Source organism: Papaver somniferum, chromosome 10 (assembly GCF_003573695.1).
Source record: "Papaver somniferum cultivar HN1 chromosome 10, ASM357369v1, whole genome shotgun sequence".
In the NCBI taxonomy this organism is placed as follows: Eukaryota; Viridiplantae; Streptophyta; class Magnoliopsida; order Ranunculales; family Papaveraceae; genus Papaver; species Papaver somniferum.
This window is the reverse complement of record NC_039367.1, coordinates 27,171,897-27,190,450: the sequence shown is the minus strand read 5'-3', so window position 1 is coordinate 27,190,450 and position 18,554 is coordinate 27,171,897. Positions and strand designations below refer to the sequence as shown.

The following is an 18,554-nucleotide window of genomic DNA, read 5'->3' as shown; positions in this document are numbered from 1 at the left end:
ATGCTTCTGATAGTCGTGGTTTTCGATCGTTTAATCTCATAACACAAGTCATGATAGAATTTGCTAATGTTATCATTGACAACATTAGTAACTTTCGTCAGGATAATCCTCCAGCTAAATTACCTCCAACCGAGGCAATTGAGAAAGTCAAAGAAATTCCAGAATCAGTTGAAGTTATTCCAACTCTTACTGATCCTGAAATTTTTAGTGACGAGGAGAAGAGCACTGATCAAGCCGTACCTGATGAAAAATAACGTGTACCTCCACGGCATCTCTGGGTTCAAAGGAATCATGATCAAAACAGTATTATTGGAGGAAGAGATTCTACAGCTAGAACTATAGGAAAACTTCAAAATATATGCAATTTTGGTTGTTATCTTTCGGAAGTATAACCAAGGAATATTGATGAAGCTCTGAAAGATCCCTTTTGGTTGAATGCAATTCATGAATAGTTAAATCAATTCCAAAGACAAGATGTGTGGGAACTAGTACCTTGTCCTTCAAATATCAATATTGTTGGTACCAAATGGATATTCAAGAACAAGTCTGATAAATTTGGCACAATTTTCAGAAACAAATCTAGACTTGTCACTCAAGGATATTCACGTATTTAAGGAATTTACTTTGACGAGACCTTCGCTCCTGTGGCACGCCTTGAGTCCATTCGTCTCTTGTTAGATCACGCTTGTTTTCTTAAGGTTAGGCTGTTTCAAATGAACATAAAATCCGCGTTCCTTAACGGAATTTTAAAGGAAGAAGTCTATGTTGCTCAACCTAAGGGGTTTGAAAATCCTCATTTCCCAGATCATGTGCTAAAACTCAAAAAGGCTTTGTATGGGTTGAAACAAGCACCTAGAGCCTGGTTTGAAAAACATCCCACTTCTCTTATTAGAAAAGGTTTTTGAAGAGTCGGAGCTGATAAAACCTTGTTTACCAAATGGAGTGGGAAAGATGTGGTTATTGCTCAAATCTATGTATATGATATCATCTATGGATCAACTTCTGAAATATTTGCAAAGGACTTTCAAGTCTCTCTTGCTAAGGAATTTGAAATGAGCAATGTTGGTGAATTAAAATTCTTTTTAGGATTACTGATTCAACAACATAAGGATGAAATTTACTTATCCCAAGAGAAGTATGCTCATAATATTGTGACAAGGTTCGGCATGGATAAGGGTTCTCCGAAATTGACACCTATGCCCGCTACTGGTAAACTACATAGAGATGAGAAAGGAGCAAGAGTAGATCAGAAGTTATATCGATCTATTATCGGTAGCCTTTTGTATCTTACAACTACTAGACCTGATATTTCCTTCAGTGTGGGTTGTTGTGCTAGGTTTCAGGCAAATCCAAAGGAGTCTCATCTTGCAGCTGCAAAAAGGATCATTTGATATATTTATCACACTGTTGGGTGTGGTTTATCCTACACTTTTGACACTAACACTGATTTTTCAGCTTATTCTGATGCTGATTGGGCAGGATGTGTGGAAGACAAAAATAGTACATCAGGGGGTTTCTACTATGTAAGACTAAATCTTGTTGCTTGGCATAGAAAAAAGCAAAATTATCAATCCCTTTCTATATGTGAAGAAAAATATATTGATGTTGGATGTTGATGTACTCAACTCCTATGGATGAAACAAATGATAGCTGATTATGGAGTTGATACTGGAATAATGAAGATCTTCTGATAACTCTAGTGCGATTCGAATCTCTGAGAATCCCATTGAGCACTCAAGAAAAAAGCACATTGACATAAGGTACCATTTTATTCGTGATCTATATGAAAATGGTATCATCAATATGGAATTTGTGCCTTCCGAAAAACAATTGGCTGATATTCTCACCAAACTATTAGACACTGCTACATTTCAACACTTGCGGCATTCTATTGGTGTTGTTTTGGTTCATTAAGCGTTTTTATAACTCTTTCCCCTATGCTTATCTATATCTTTTGGGAAATTGAGTTTGAAACTCCAGTAGGTCACTTCAATTCAGTTCCTGTAGGGTTATTTTATGTCTTGTTAGTGTCATTTTTTTAGTGTGTGTGTCAAAATCCTTTCTCTTGAAATTAAGGTTGCTCGTTATTGTTACCTTGGGAATGACATCAAATGGGGGAGAGTTCTTTTGAACTTGTGCTTAATGGTCATATCTTCAAGGGTGTGCGGCTGTGGAATTTTAGAGGGGTTATCTTGTATCTTTAAATTCCTTGATGAATGCTCTTAGCTTCGGCTATATGATTGCATCTAAATAAGTTTATGTGTGTTCTTTTTTTTTGTCATGAAATGTCTGTTACAAAAATTTCATTATGATCCCCTTCTTTTTACCTTTGCCAATTTTATTGACAAAAAGGGGGAGAATTAATATGTAGTTCACACTACAAATACATATGGTTTTCGGATCATTGTGTAAGGGGGAGTGGTTTCCGTGATTGAGATGGAGTATTGACTAAGGGGGAGTGAAACATATCACCATAGTATTATAGTTGAAGTTGTGATACAATTGAACTTTGACACTGTGTAATAATAATATGACACTGTATAACAATGATTGGGAATTATGTTTTCTCATTGTTATAGCCACGGATATTCAACAACGGTGATTCTAAACTTACAACCTTTGGGATCATTGGAGTACTTGGAAGCGGCGAAGATTTCGAGTAATGTTGAAGATTAGACTTATGGAATATGAGCTATTAAAGTTTTATTATCTTTTTTGTATTCCATGTGTATTGATAGTTTTGTCACTAAAATTGACAAAGGGGGAGATTGTTAGAGCATAGCTCGGTAAAACTCGCATGCGTTGCTATCTCAAGCATGTTTGTTAGTGATCAAAACTATAAGTCTTGATTTCTAGTCTCTTATAGCTAAGTCTCGAACTAGGATAATAAGTGCAGTTGAGATCAAGGACTTCATGGAGATTCATCATACAAGTAGAGATCTATTCAAGGAACCGGTGGAACTTCTCGACTAAAAGGTATGTGGAGACTTGAACTTATCTGTCACTCAAAAGTCTATCTATTCTATCTCATACTCTTTGAGACAAAAGTCGTATGCTATATATATATACTAGATCATACACATTTGGTATTTCGAGCCGAATATATCTCACCTATCTATATCTCGAAATATGTGTTTGTAAGCTTTTCGCTTCAACAAAGTTTATCTTTGCCTAGTGACGAAAGTCATGATAAGTTTCAATCACTTTGAAAAATACTCTGAAGAAAAATGGTTTGTGAATAAAAAACTATATAACGTTCTCTGAGAATGTTTCAATGATTGAAATGAGAGTTTAGACTGTATAACCAATGTATTCCTTGAACCGAAGTCTGCGAACTTTCAAGAGAGCCGGAGAAGTGCGTGAGCCAAGTACGCGAACTCAGTCCACGAACCCAGTCTGCGAACTGGCGGAAGTTCTCGTCCGAGAATATATGCTGGAGTTTTGAGAACTCCATCCGGGAATTTAAATCCGCGAACCTAGTCTGCGAACTTGATTAGGTTATGTCTAAAAACGATTGTTATTGAACTCATATTTATTTAACTAAGGAATGCTTTTGCAAACCGTGGTTATAAAGTTCATGAACCGATTCGAGTGAATCAAATTGTTTTTGCTTCAATTGTGTCTTGTGTAATTACATAAGATTTCCTTGCAATTGAACAACTCTCTAACTAGTTCATTTGAGTTATTTGAACTAGTTATGGTGAAGAAGAACATGGTTGGTATGAAATGCTCATATGGTTAACCTTTCGGTTAGACTATTGTTGAACCAACAATGTACACGTTTGGGTGTGGTTAACAAACCTAGAAGCGTACATTCATTTGTGTATGACAAGATAAGTTTTCGATCTAACGGTTGAGAAATATTAGCTTGGATCTAAATCAGGTTTTCATCTAACGTTGGATATTGATTGCTTTGTAATTAAGGCAAAACCCTAATTTGAAAGATTATATAAAGGAACATCTAACAACTCTGCAAAACTAATCCCCACACGTCCGTGTGATACTAGTTTGCGTGCTAGAGTAGATTCTCCTTTAACCTTTGGTTTTCTTCTTCTAAAACCACGTTAACGACATAAAGACTTCATTGGGATTTTGAAGCCAAACTGATACTACTTTTATCGTAGTTGTGTGATCTGATCTTGCATCTTCTATCGTACAAGTACAATCATATTGATTGGCTTGAGATCATGAGATTTCTTAGATAGGAAAGATATTTAAAAAGTAATCACAAACACCTTCGTCTCATTGTTTGTGATTCCACGAAATCTTGTTTCGCTACCATACGATTAAGATTATTGTGACGTGATTGATTAATCTAGGCTTTTCTTGGGGAATATAAGACCGGATTATCAATTGGTTCCTGTTCACCTTGACTATTATCAAAATACAAAATAAACTCTTTTCGGGTTTATCTGTGGGAGACAGATTTATCCTTTGATAGACTTTTCTGTGTGAGACATATTTGTTTATTGTTAAAGCATGCGATTTTGGATTGTAGCAACTCTTAGTTGTGGGTGAGATCAGCTAAGAGAATCAAGTGTGCAGTATCCTGCTTGGATCATAGGCATAGGGAGTGCAACTGTACCTTGGATCAGTGGGAGACTGATTGGGGTTCAACTACGGTCCAATCCGAAGTTAGCTTGGAGTAGGCTAGTGTCTGTAGCGGCTTAATACAGTGTGTATTCAATATGGACTAGGTCCCGGGGTTTTTATGCATTTGCGGTTTCCTCATTAACAAAACTTCTGGTGTCTGTGTTATTTCTATTTCCGCATTATATTTGTTATATAATTGAAATAATACAGGTTGTGCGTCGTGATCATCAGTTTGTATAATCTGACCTTTGGTTGTTGATTATCATTGATTGATCCTTGGACATTGGTCTTTGGTATCGTCCAAGTTATTCCTTGTGTTTGATTATAGACTCGCTGATTTCTATTAGCTTGAGTAAATCAAAACAAGAGAGAGATATTAACTCCTTGAGATACTTTTACCTAGATTGAGTCTGACTGTCTAGTTGATTCTCTATAAAGTATTTCGGAGTTAGTCCATACAGATTGCTAAGAGAAATATTGGGTGTTGTTGTTAGACCCCCACTTTTTCATAAAGAATGAATGGACTTTTGACAAATACAAAAGTTAAGCCTATATTGTAAACTATTGATGAATCCTTGTGTATTCCGCAGTAATTGATCTTCCCTGATCCATCTTTTATGTATTACTGTGTGGCTCCGTAATGTGTCTTTTGTAGAGCACGAAACAACCAAGTTGACTATTTTTATGATTATCTTTGTTGTTGTTGCATAAGGTATTTTACGTTGAGCATTTCAGACTAAATTAATCATCTTGTTTGGTTATTTAGTTATGACTCCATAAGCAATCTTATGTTTGAGCGTTTTTGATTGGGTTGATTATTTTCATGATTAACTTAGTCATTGCTTCATAGACTCTCTTATCTGAGTATGGCCAATTAAATTGATTACTTTTGTGATTAGTTTGATTGTGTATGTCAATTAGATTGATTATGGGTTTACTTGTGATTAATCTAATTGGCGCTCTTAAGTCTCCATAAGTTTACTTGTGTTGAGCATTTTCGGTTAAATGCATTATGAATTTCTTGTGGTTAATTTAATATTTTTGGATTCAAATTCATACTTGTATGTGATTTTTTATGTCCAAAGAAATCCTTCTTTTCTCTCGAAATTAAGGTCGCTCTTGTTGTTCCCTTGGGAATGACATATTATGGGGGAGAGTTCTTTTTGAACTTGCGCTTAATTACCAAATCTTTGTGGGGAGTGCGGTTATGGAATATTGTAGGGGTTATATTGTATCTTTAAACTCCTTGATGAATGCATTTAGATTCGGTTTTATGATTGTATCTAAATAAGATGATATGTGTTCTTACTTTTGGTCATGAAATGTCTCTCTCGGAAATTTCATTAGGATCCCTTTCTTGTACCTTTGCCAATTTTATTGACAAAAAGGGGGAGAATTAATATGTAGTTCACACTACAAATATATATGGTTTTCGGATCAATATGTAAGGGGGAGTGGTTTCCATGTGAGATGGAGTATTGACTAAGGGGAGTGATACATATCACCATAGTATTGTTGTTAACGTTGTGATACAATTGAACTTTGACATTGTATAATGATACTATGACACTTTATAACAATGATTGAGAACTCATGTTTTCTTGTTGTTATAGCTACGGATTTTCAACAACGGTGATGCTAAACTTACAACCTTTGGGATCATTGGAGTACTTGGAAGTGACGAAGATTTCAAGTAATGTTGAAGATTAGTCATGTGGAATAGGAGTTACAAAAGTTAATTTATTTATTTTTTGTATTTCATATGTATTAATAGTTTTGCCACTAAAATTGACAAAGGGGGAGATTGTTAGAGTATTACTCGGTCGAACTCGGATGTGTTTCTATCTCAAGCATGTTTGTCAATATTAGTGATCAAAACTATAAGTATTGATTACTAGCCTATTAGTGTTAAAGGTCTAGGACTAGGATAAAAAGTGTAGTTGAGCTGAAGACTCCATGGAAATCATCATATGAGACGAAGGACTACTCAAGGAACTGGTGGATCTTCATAGACTAAAAGGTATGTGGAGACTTGAACTTATATGTCACTCAAAAATATATTTATCTCATACTCTTGAGAAAAAAGTCGTTTTGGTATATAGACTTTCACTATACACATTTGTTATTTCGAGCCGAGTTTACCTCGCCTATATATTTCTCGAAATGTGTGTTGGTAAGCTTTCGCTTTAGCCGATTTCATCTTTACCAAGTGACGAAAGCCATGTTATGTTTCAATCACTTTGAAAATTGCTCTGAAGAAAAATAGTCTGTGAATAACGACTATATAACGCCCTCTGAGAATGTTTCAATGATTGAAATGAGAGTTTAGATTACATAACCATTGGTGGATATAAGCATTATTTTGAAAACACATATATGCATAAGTCATATTCCTTGAACCAAAGTATGCGTAAGTCTGCAAACTTTGTTGATCAAGAGAAGTTGGAAGTGGCGTGAGCCAAGTCCACGAACTCAGTCTGTGAACTTGTGGAACTTCTCGGCCCGAGATTTTCTGCTGAAGTTTGCGTACTCCTTCCATGAGTTTAAGTCCGCGAACCCAGTCAGCGAACTTGAGAAGGTTATATCTAAAGTCGGTTGTTCTTGAACTAATGTTTAAATAAACTAAGGAATGATTTGGAAAACCATGGCTATAAAGTTCATGAACCGATTCGAGTGAATCAAAAAAAATTTGCTTCAATTGTGTCTTGTGTAGGTACATAAGATTTTCTTGCAATTGAACAACTATCTAACTAGATCTTTTGAGTCATTTGAACTAGTTATAGTGAAGAAGAATAAGGTTGATATGAGAGTAATCGTATGGCTAGTTGACTTGTTGAACCAGCAAATGTTAATGTTTGGGTACGGTTCATAAACCCAAAATTGAACATTTCATTTATGTGTAACAAGCTAAGTTTTCGATCTAACGGTTGAGAAATATTAGCTTGAATCTCATCAGGTTTTCATCTAATGGTGAATATTAAATGCTTTGTTACTAATCTAACATTGAATGCAACCCTGATTTGAAAGTGTATATAAGGGAGAACTCTAGTAACTGGGAAACATAATCCCCACACCTTACATGTGATACTATCTGTATAGCTAGAGTCGATTCTCCTTTAACCTTTGGTTTCTTCTTCTAAAACCAGGTTAACGACTTAAAGACTTCATTGAGATTGTGAAGCCAGGCCGATATTACTTTTCTTGTAGTTGTGTGATCTGATCTTGCTGTTTTTATCGTACGAGTACAATTATAATAATTCGATTGAGATTGATATCTCCGATAGGAAAGATAGAAAAGAAATCACAAACACTTCGTCTCATCGTTTGTGATTTCAAAATATCTTTTTTCGCTGCATCGATTAAAATTATTGTGAGGTGATCAATAATACTAGGCTGTTCTTCGGGAATATAAGTCCGGGTTATTGATTGGTTCCTGTTCACCTTGATTTATCAAAAGACGGAACAAAACTCATAGGTATATTCGTGGGAGATGGATTTATCTATTACCGTATACTTTTCTGTGTGATACAGATTTGTTTATTAAAGTCTTCGACTTTGGGTCATAACAACTCTTAGTTGTGGGTGAGATCATCTAAGGGAATCAAGTGTGCAATATTCTTATGAGATCAGAGGCGTGGGGAGCATAACTGTAACTTGGATCAGTTTGAGATTGATTGGGATTCAACTACAGTCCAAACCGAAGTTAGTTTGCAATAGGCTAGTGTCTGTAGCGGCTTAATACAGTGTGTGTTCAATCTGGACTAGGTCCCGGGGGTTTTCTGCATTTGCGGTTTCCTCGTTAACAAAATTCTAGTGTCTGTGTTATTTTTATTTCGCATTATATTTGTTTATATAATTGAAATAATACAGGTTGTGCGTTGTTCAATCAATTAGAATATCCGACCTTTTTGGTTGTTGATTTAAATTGATTGAGACTTGGATATTGGTCTTTGGTACCATCCAAGTTATCTCTCTTTGATAAAGACTCGCAGATTTCTATTTGCTTGAGTAAAGATCAAATCGAGAGATTGAAATATAAACTTTATGATATACTTTTTATCTAGATTGAGTCTGAATGTCTAGTTGATTCTCTAGAAAGTATATTGGAGTTTTTCCATACAGATTGTTAATCGAATTGTTGGGTGTGGTTGTTAGACTCCCGATTTTTCACCCAAATACCTTCAAGTATGAGAGGATACATGATCCAATCTTCTTCATTGAAAAGGCGGAGACGATAAACATCTTGGAGCAACATTCGATCACAATCTTCCAAAAAAATTCAATTGAAGCGAATTTCCCACTCCTAATATCTTCGCTTCTTCGAGTCGTGGACAGAGTAATTCTCGGTGAAGGACTCAACAGTATACTTCGTAGGGGTGTCGGATTTTGCAAACTTCGGAACTTGAAAGAGGTCAGTACCTTTCGAGCGAAGTACAAACTCGTTCAGAATACAGATGAAATTTCCACTCAATTGGAAAATCCCTCGCTGAACTTTGGCAAGAGCTTCGTAAAAGAGTGGATTAGCAGGATTATGCAAAGGAATCGGTAGACCATCCCTCAACTTCCCCAATGAAATTACAACCCTCTAAGAAGACCAGGATTCCGTGGAAATCCACTCATAATGCAGTTCCATGTTCTTCACAGACCTAGGAGCAGGAGAAAGGGTAAAACCCTTCACTGCCAACTCTTTTTGAAAATATTCGAAGCCTTCAGATGATGATAACGAAGGATTCTTCTTAGGGGCCATTGAGTTACAGATAATGAAGTTGAATGGGTTAACAAAGGGGTTCAGATGATAAGATGGTAAGAAGGAGGTTTTGATCTGGAAAAAAAATGATGAAGAACAATAGCAGAGAAAGTCGAAAGAAAATGAATGGAAGAAGAAGAGTAAAAACTTTCTCTTTCTAAGACATACATATACGAATATGGGAAGACCAACCGGCCAAAGTGGTTAAAAGTAAAAGGAGAGGTTAAAATCAACATGTGTCAGTCAAAAGGAGATCTTAATAACGCGTGGAAGAAAGAATGGCGAGAATTCCGGGGACGCGGCGGTTGCAATAACTGAAGGAGTAATTTTTTTTACACTATTTTCAATCGAGCGAAAAGAGAAAAGGCAAAATGTGGATACGAAAAATATCTTCGCCACGTGTAGGAACGGGATTAACAAACAGATCTCTTAAAAGATATTATCACCAAAAACCGAGATAAAGCATTTATTAAGATGCTCTATAGGTCAAATCAACAGACGAAAAGGTACATCGAAACTTCTATGAAAATGGGAGATGTGAAGTAGTAGATACGAAGTATAGAAGTTAGCGAAGGAATATATGCAAGAAGGAACGAAGATATCTAACGAATAAAAGAACTCGTCCAAACAATCCAATGAAGAATATCTGAGCGAAGAAAAAAATGACTTCCAGCGAAGAAAAATTGTTGAACAAGAAATATTGACAGCTGTACAGACAAGAAACCGAGGTTATCGCCGATATTATAGTAACACTTTATGATGAAAATGGAAGTAGCGAAGTAAAAAGTAAAATCACGTAAAAAGTGTGAATGTTAGCGAAGTAAATATGAGTAGTACTCCACTTCACTGGTTGCCTATAAAAGGAAATCTTAGGGCATTGTAAGAGGGGTTGAGTAATTTTCTACGGTGAGAGTTATACTGTGAGAAAGATTTTTTATATTCCATATTAGGGTTTTGTTGTAAACTTAAGGAAATATCAATTAGATCATCATTGATTCATCACTTCGTTTTCTAAAATTAATATGATATCTTAGTTTATTTTCTATTTCGATACTTTGGGTGTACTACTGGATTTTCAGTAGCTATATGAGGTATTGAAGTGGCAACAAACACAATAAACTGATCAAATCCACGCTTGAGAGAGCAAAGCAGAGCATCTCCTTCCCATATCAAAGCAATGTGGGAGAAGGCATCACCGTGGCAAGTATAGCAAAATTTAAGCTCAATATTGTCTCCCCCTGGTTACATTGTTGATGATGCATCATCTTACAACGAAATGTTGACTAGATATCATACTGGTCCAAGTGACGTGATATCGATCATCTGTCGAAATTCCATGACAAACTTTCTCAACATAAGACAAGTATGAGGATTCCAAATACATATGGATCGGGAGATTATCTACAACGCAGCAACAAGCATTTTGTTGAGGCACAACTCGTATAGTTTTGGGAGGATAGTAGGCTACCAGAAGTAGTAAGGCAGGTGTAAAAATATGGATGACACTTTTTATTCGATGATGACCTTGAATCCTCCATTATGTATGCTTATGTGTAAAAAAATGCAGGTGCGGATGGTTCTTGAAAATGAGAATTTGCAAGTTTAGGTGGTAGAAAATAGTGTGAAAGAAGGTGTTTTTATAGGTAATAATGACCAACAATCATTTTTTTGAAAAGACAAAATCAGACCGTTATATCTGGAGAATTTGAATCGTACAATAAAATTATAGACATGTGAGTTTTTAAGCTTTTTCTTTTTGATAGGAAAAGAAAATTAATTAATAATTTTTAAGAAATGATTACACTCAGTTCATCTCTGATAAGAAACTTCATCCAAGTTGGAAATGTTGTAAAACATTCATTGTTGCTAGAAATTCTAGCCCTTTTGGCTAAGCTATTTGCCACTTCATTCGATTCTCCATGCACAGAAGTGCATTTCCAATCTTGAAAAAACTGGCTTAAAGATTCCTACAATCTTGAATTACATTATTATTTGTCCATCGGACACTTCCTACTCTACCATTTGAAGCATTAACTACATTGATGCAATCTCCCTCCAGGTGTAGCTTTTCAACAGCAATAGTTTTTGCCCACTTTATAGCTTCTAGTGCTGCTAGAGTTTATATCTGTTCCTCATCTTGCTCTAACCCTGAGATTGACTGCATCAGAGAACAACATAAGTCATATACCCATATGTTTGTTAACTTTCAAAAAAGAAACATCAAAGTTCAATTTGTGAAACCCATTCTGGCAAATGCCAGGATATCACAGTCCATGGCGCCGTTAGCGTTATTAAATATTCTTTTTTAAAATAATTACTAAAAAAGTCGAGATATAAATTATAAATTAGTCAACGCGCGTCAACATTTTGTCCAAATATCAAGCCACTAAAGTTAGATATAACTTGGACAAAAATTATCTCAATTAAAATCGTTCGGCTTGAGAGAGAATTATTTCTTTCTTTTCTTTTTAAATGCCTTCTTATTTCCTTCCTTGGGACTTGGGAGTTGTTATGAGTACTCTTCTTCACTTTTCATTCTCAGAATCAACCGGGACGAGTCGTATGTTGGTTGGCTTAGCTTGCTGATACTCCTCTATTCATAAAACCTAACTTCTTTAAATTTCTTCAGGTAAAGCTGCTTTTACTCTCTTTTGCTTTGATTCATGTGTTTGGAAATCGGTCTGAATCCAGAACCCTAAACTCTCTTTTCACAACTATAAACATTTTGAATTAACAACTGGTAGTCAGAGAGGGTCAAAATTGGCCTTGATAATATAAATTTTAAGTCCATTTCAAAGTAGTTGATTTGAAGTTTGTTCTGTTGATTGCTAAACCCCCTTGGGTTTTTCATTTAATGCACCCAATCTGTTTGATGAAATGAGTAGAATAGTTTGTTGCCATGGTCTAGGATTTTTCAGTGGAAAATTTACTGGTCATCATCTTTTATACCAACTCCCGTTCAATTACTTTTTCAGGAAAATTCAAGTGGAATCATGGAGTTGGAAACAAGAAGAAACCCACAATTTTGAACAGCAACAATGTGGGTGTGGGAGAGGATAAGATAAGTAATTTACCTGATGCACTTATTCATCACATTCTTTCTTTCCTTCCAACCAAATGTGGCATGTCTACCTGCGTTTTATCCAAAAGATGGAAGTGTGTATCCAACTCTATACCCACTCTTGATTTTCGTGGGTGTGAGGCTGGCAATCGTACTGTTAAAGAAAAACGTTTGAAAACCCAACAATTTATGGATTTTTTGGATACAGTGTTATGTCTTCATGAGAAACCCAATATTCAGAAATTCTATCTCTCTTGGGATGAATTTTTTAATCCTTCCCGAGTAAATAAATGGATCAGCATTGTTATAAAGCGTAAAGTTGAAGAACTTTTTCTTTCAGTGCCCTCAGAAACATACTACTTCATATTTCCCCTATCGTTATTTACATGTGATTCGTTGGCCGTGTTGGAGTTGGACTTAGACGGATTAAGACTCAATGTTCCAACCACGATTTCTTTTCCAAGACTCAAGTTACTTCGGCTAAGACGTATGAAATTCGTGAATGGGATCTCGATTGAAAAACTAGTTTCTAAGTGTCCCATTCTTGAAGAATTAAGTTTGAGAGACTGTCGGGGTTTGGAGTCGGAAGTTTTATGCATTGCAAATCTTGCACTGAAGAACTTGTACATTAGTCACTGGCATTTTAGAGAATCTACATTGAAGATTTGTTCACCCAATCTGTCGACCATCAGTTATGGATATCTGGCACCAGCAGACTTTGTAATTGACAACTTTTCATCACTAGTTGAGGCAGATATTGACATAACATTCTTCAAGAATGACGGCAGTGAAAAATTTATCTTAATTGAGCTTCTTAAGAAACTTGCTAGTGTAAAGCTTCTTAAAATATTTGATTGGAAAATTTCTTGTTTGGTCCTAAGCCCATAAGATTATTTATAGCAGGGTCCAGCTAGATTTTACTCTTATTCTAAGGTCCAAAGTTATTTGAAAACATGGAAATGACTAATATACCCCACTGTTAAGTACGTGTGAAATAACATACTTCTATCAAATCGGGATTTTATTTATCTGGAGGTCCAAATTTAATTAAAACATATAAAGGACCATAGATTTGTTTACAAATTTGAGTACATATCTGCCACACTGCTTACAAATATGAGTACATATCTGCTACACTACTTAGGAATCTGAGTACTCCTCAATTCACTTTACTTTATTGCAGCACCAGCACCTCTGCAGTCAACCATTCACCACTGCCTTCAGCTCCATCTTCTCAGTAATCTTCTATCTTGCTGCATCACAATCTTCTTAGCTTAAACCACAACTGCAACAGCTACATCAACACCATTGTCATTTCAATTCAGCTGCAACACAGACTTGTTCTTCTTCCCTGTTTAAACAGCACTACCATCTTCATAAACCCATTGAGACGAACATCTCATCCACTGATTTTGTTCACAGTAATCACCACCTACAATTCCTCCTCTATCTCATCTGTATCTTCAGTTTACATCAGCAACCCAACCTTCTATGTTCCTCCAAGTCCATTTGCAGCACACCTTCTTTCAAACACACATCACAACCAATTTGTAACTTCATCAAGACCACCACCAATTTCACAAGCTTGCAAATCTGAACCAACAACAACTCCTGTTCCTATCATTCAAAATCTGTCATTTCTTGCAATAAGTTCTGAACTGCAGCTCCAGATCATCTCCATATCCAATTCCAGTACTGAATCAAACGTAACAAAGAGCATCTATTTCAGTATTTCATATACGTACTGAATCAAACATAACAAGGAGCACTTCCTATCAGTATGCGATATATGTACTGAAGATTCATGAACTACAAATCAACAGTATGACAACAACATGTGACAAATCTATGAAAAATAAGAGAATCGAAAGACATATTACAGTATTTCACATAAGTACTGAAGGGAAAGACTAAAAAAGGAGCAAAAACACAGCTAATAGCAAAAAAATTGGACCTATCAGTATTATACATACATACTCATGGATCGAACCAAAAAAATTGGAAAAACTTCAAATAAAACAAAATTAGAAGAGTTTTGTATCAGTACGCCATATATGTACTGTCAATTCATACACGAAAAACAACTGTAACAGACCTAAAAACCATAAAAGAGTCAATCAAATCGATTTGATTATCATAATACAATCAAAAAAACAAATCAAAAGAAGAAAAACCGAACAAAATAATCAAACAAGATGATTAGAAAGCATACCTGGAAACAGAAAACAAATATTCTCCTCGTAAATCATAACGATTCACCATCTTGTTCTTCTTCTTCTTAAAAGTAGACTAGGTTTCTGTCAGTACGGGATATACGTACCGTTGGTTCATACACAAGAATCAGCTGCATGTCAAAAATAATTAACGAATCCATGAAAAAACAGTATTGAAACACTTCTATTTCAATATTCCATATATGTACTTCTGAATCAAATAAAAAAAGGTCTTCAAAACTAGGTTTCTGTCAGTACTGCAGATACGTATTGTTGGTTCATACACAAAAATAAACCGAAACACATCTAAAACCAACAAAATGAAACTGATATGATCAGATCTAGTGAAGAAATTGACAAAAAACATGATTATCCATATAGATCTGAACTATTTTTTAATAAAATAAATTAAACAATCAAACAAGGAGATCAAAACATAATCAAACATCCATTAAACTCTGAATATAACCGAATCAAAGAAGATATTTCAGTATTACATATACATACTCATGGATCGAACCCAAAAATCAATTAAAAAATGCGGTGCAACACAAACACACTCAGAGATCATACCAAATCGACGAAAGTAAACTCTTCCAGTTTACTATCAACATCAGATCTAATACCTAAACATTAGATTTTGCTATAAACATGAAAATTTCTCTAATCCGAGAAGAAAAAAACCTAAATTAAAATAAGCTTTTGAAGAAGAAAGGAAAAATGAAAACCTAAACTATACCAACAGTAAGGAAGTGAACCTACCGATTAATCTTAGTTTGAGTTCACGAATTGATCAACACCTCAGAAGATCTTCATAGCCGGAGCTCTTCACCGAACCACAGATGAGAAAATGAAGAAGAAGAAGAAGAAGAATAGATCGAGAAAATGAAGAAGAAATGGATTTGGTTACTGCTTTTATATACTTGAGGGTGTTTTCGGTATTTAAAAATACGTCCCCATATGTTCCACATGTGTGCAGGACCAGGGCTTAAAAAATTTGGTCCATTTTTCTGTTTTCTTTTTATTATGGACCTCCGATTACTGGGCTTTAGTGGGTGGACCTGCCACTAAGTAGGAACACTATAATAGGATCTATAGGTAATTCCTACTTCTGGTATGCCTAGATTTGTTGTTTAAATTTAATTAATATTGCATTTCTGAAGTATAATGTTATTGTGCCTATGGTGTTTCTGACTCTTGTGCACTGGTTTACCCTTATTGATTCTCTTAATGATTAGGTTCTAAGTGAGGCGGATATGCTCCTAAACAATTTGCCTGCATTTAACAATTTGATACATCTGGAAGTTAGTTCAAGATTTGATTGCACGAGTTCTGGTTCAGTTTCATCTTCGAAGGTGAAAATTTTATTCAGGTTTCTCCAGCTCTTGCCTAATCTGGAATTGATTGTCTTTGCTCAGGCAAGTCACTCACCTCTTACCTCTCAACAGAATAAAACATTAAAAAGTATCTCTTTTTTTTCAGCATAGGAATTCACTGTATTTTCTCAACTGAAAACTGGTGTTACAATATGTGGTAAAAGAAGTTGATTTGGATTGTAAATCATCAGTTACTTAAACTGAAATCACTCGTCTTCTCTGTTGGAAGTCACTAATATTTACTCCCTCCGTCCCTCATTAGATGACCTACTTGGTTTTAAGTTTTGTCCCATAAATAGATGACCTATTTTCTTTACTATAAGAAATATGTATAATTTGATAGTTATGTTTATATTCGTTGCGTAGGTGTTTTAAAATGCTTTTCAACGATATAAAGTTTACGAAAAACCGTGGTATGGTTTAAGAGATAAATCATTTCTAAGTTTACTAATATCCTTGTCTTAAAAATTGTGCAAACTATAACTAGGTCATCTAATTAGGGACGGAGGGAGTATTAGTTTGGATTGTAAGACATACTTTAGCCCACGCATTTTTTACAATTCCATGGAAACAGATTTCTGACCAAACGACGGAATACACGTTATTTCCATGGAAAGATGTTGACTATTTCCATGGAATTGACTCCTATCAAGCACAGCCTAATCTTTCATTAGTTATATAAGTAGCTTAATAACTAATGGAAAGATGAACCCTGAACCCTAATATTTCATTAGTTTTGTTTTCCATACCCCATTAGGGCTATCTTTATAAGAATATATATAAGTAGCTTATGTTTGTGTTAGCATCACACCTTAGTTCTTTTTTCTTATTGTTTTATCGTATTTTGCTGAACTTTTGCTTCAATTGCTGCAGAGCATTTACTTCTTAGAGGGAGAAATTTATGACTGTTGGTCACTTGATCCTAAATGTTCACTACAACACCTCAAGTCAATCAAATTCATGCATCTTAACGGGTCCAATGGAGCTGAATGTGATTAAATTCTTTCTGAAGTATGGTAGATATCTTGAGACTGTAACCATCGTAGCTCTTCCATTGCTCTCCAAAGACCACAAAGAACAAACAAATGTAATGAAGCTGTTGGAAATGTTTCCAAAACCCACAGATTGTGTGATTAAGTTGTCGACGTGTCCTGAAAAGTTTTACGATACTTTTAGTATGTCATTGTTGTTATTTTCTAGTATTTATGAGGATCGTTCTAGAAGTCGCCATGTGAGTGTTACAAGGTACTGCCAGTTTTCTCTTTTCTGGACTATCTGGAGACTGGTGTAATTCCCTTAACCATCAAGGCGACCAACATGTTTTGCTTCTGCCCCCATTTTATGTTTCTTTGTATTATCTTGGCTTCAGTTTCTGGTCTGCTTTAGATATTTCACAGAACTTAATTTAAACTTCAGCTAAGTTAAGTTCTGGACATGGTATTATATCTTCATGAGAGCAACTGCAGTCATACGACTATAACCAAAGACTAAATACCAAATGAAAACTGAAAAAATGGGTTTAGTCAGTGCTGAGACGTTACGGTACTGGAGTAAATTTGATGGAGCGGATGTATAAGAGTTCGTCTGATATGGGGCGTAGGTATAAATTGCGCTTGGGTGGGACGTAACTCTAATTTACGCCTGACGCCGGGCGTAGCCTAAAATTGCGTTTGGTGTGGAGCGTAAATATATAAAACCGTCCCATGGAGAGACGTAACTTGTAACTACGCCTGACGGGGCGGAATTAATAAATACGCCTGACGGGGACGTAACTTGAAACTACGCCTGATGCTTAACGGGGCGCAACCATTTAAACCCGCCTGAAGGGGCGGAACTTCCTTCTTCCCCCCCCCCCCACACACACAGGCATTAAATATAGTTGCAACTTCAGGCATTCTATCTTCACTAAATATTTTAGTTAAGCATTTCAGGCGACTTCACGCAACCCGCCTGATGCTTAACAGATTCAATTTTCCAAATTTTAGTTATTTTAAAAAATGAAGGGGCGGGTTTAAATGGTTCCGCCCAGGCATTAAATATTTAATCATCCTAATATCATTCGATTGTTTGATATTATTGAGATATGTTTTTCTGTTTCAGTGTCAAAGTTTTGATTTTTATGATTTTGTACTGATTATTAAATATGGGCTTTCAACTATACAACTATATTTATCCCAGAATACCAGAAGATACAACGTCATGAAAGAATACCAGAAGATACTGCAAAACATTTTATGAAACAGCTAGGTTTTATCTTAGCTATGTGTTAATGAAATTCTTAATATTTGTGGTTATGGGTTGAATTCATCTGTTATATTTTATTGTGCTAACAGCTGCTGGTTTGCAAATCCTTCATCTGTAACTACTATTTTTGTTGGGTGTACCACTGAGTCTGGGTTGGATTTGTTCTATTCTACTGGTCTTCTGTTACTATGCTAGTATGCTCTTAGAGCATCCACAGTGGGCGAGTATAACCAAAAATTTGGGATGAGATCGTGACGCAGTGGGACGGAGTAAAGATCAAATCTCAGCCAAAGATCAAATTCCAGACCATATTTGGTCGC

The 18,554-nt window shown here is 35.6% G+C and overlaps 1 protein-coding gene across 1 annotated transcript; it reads left to right on the top strand.

The window, feature by feature from the left end:
• The first annotated feature begins 11,822 nt into the window (after positions 1–11,822).
• LOC113319694 (F-box/FBD/LRR-repeat protein At1g78750-like) lies at positions 11,823–13,353 on the top strand. Its single transcript, XM_026567936.1, has 2 exons — positions 11,823–11,969; positions 12,316–13,353. The coding sequence occupies exon 2, from the start codon at positions 12,465–12,467 to the stop codon at positions 13,287–13,289; it is 825 nt and encodes a 274-aa protein (XP_026423721.1). The 5' UTR covers positions 11,823–11,969; positions 12,316–12,464; the 3' UTR covers positions 13,290–13,353.
• The last annotated feature ends 5,201 nt before the right edge of the window (positions 13,354–18,554 follow it).

Bases quoted from the DNA above. Each gene is read 5' to 3' on its own strand.
- LOC113319694 (XM_026567936.1), top strand. From the start codon at position 12,465: ATGTCTACCTGCGTTTTATCCAAAAGATGGAAGTGTGTATCCAACTCT.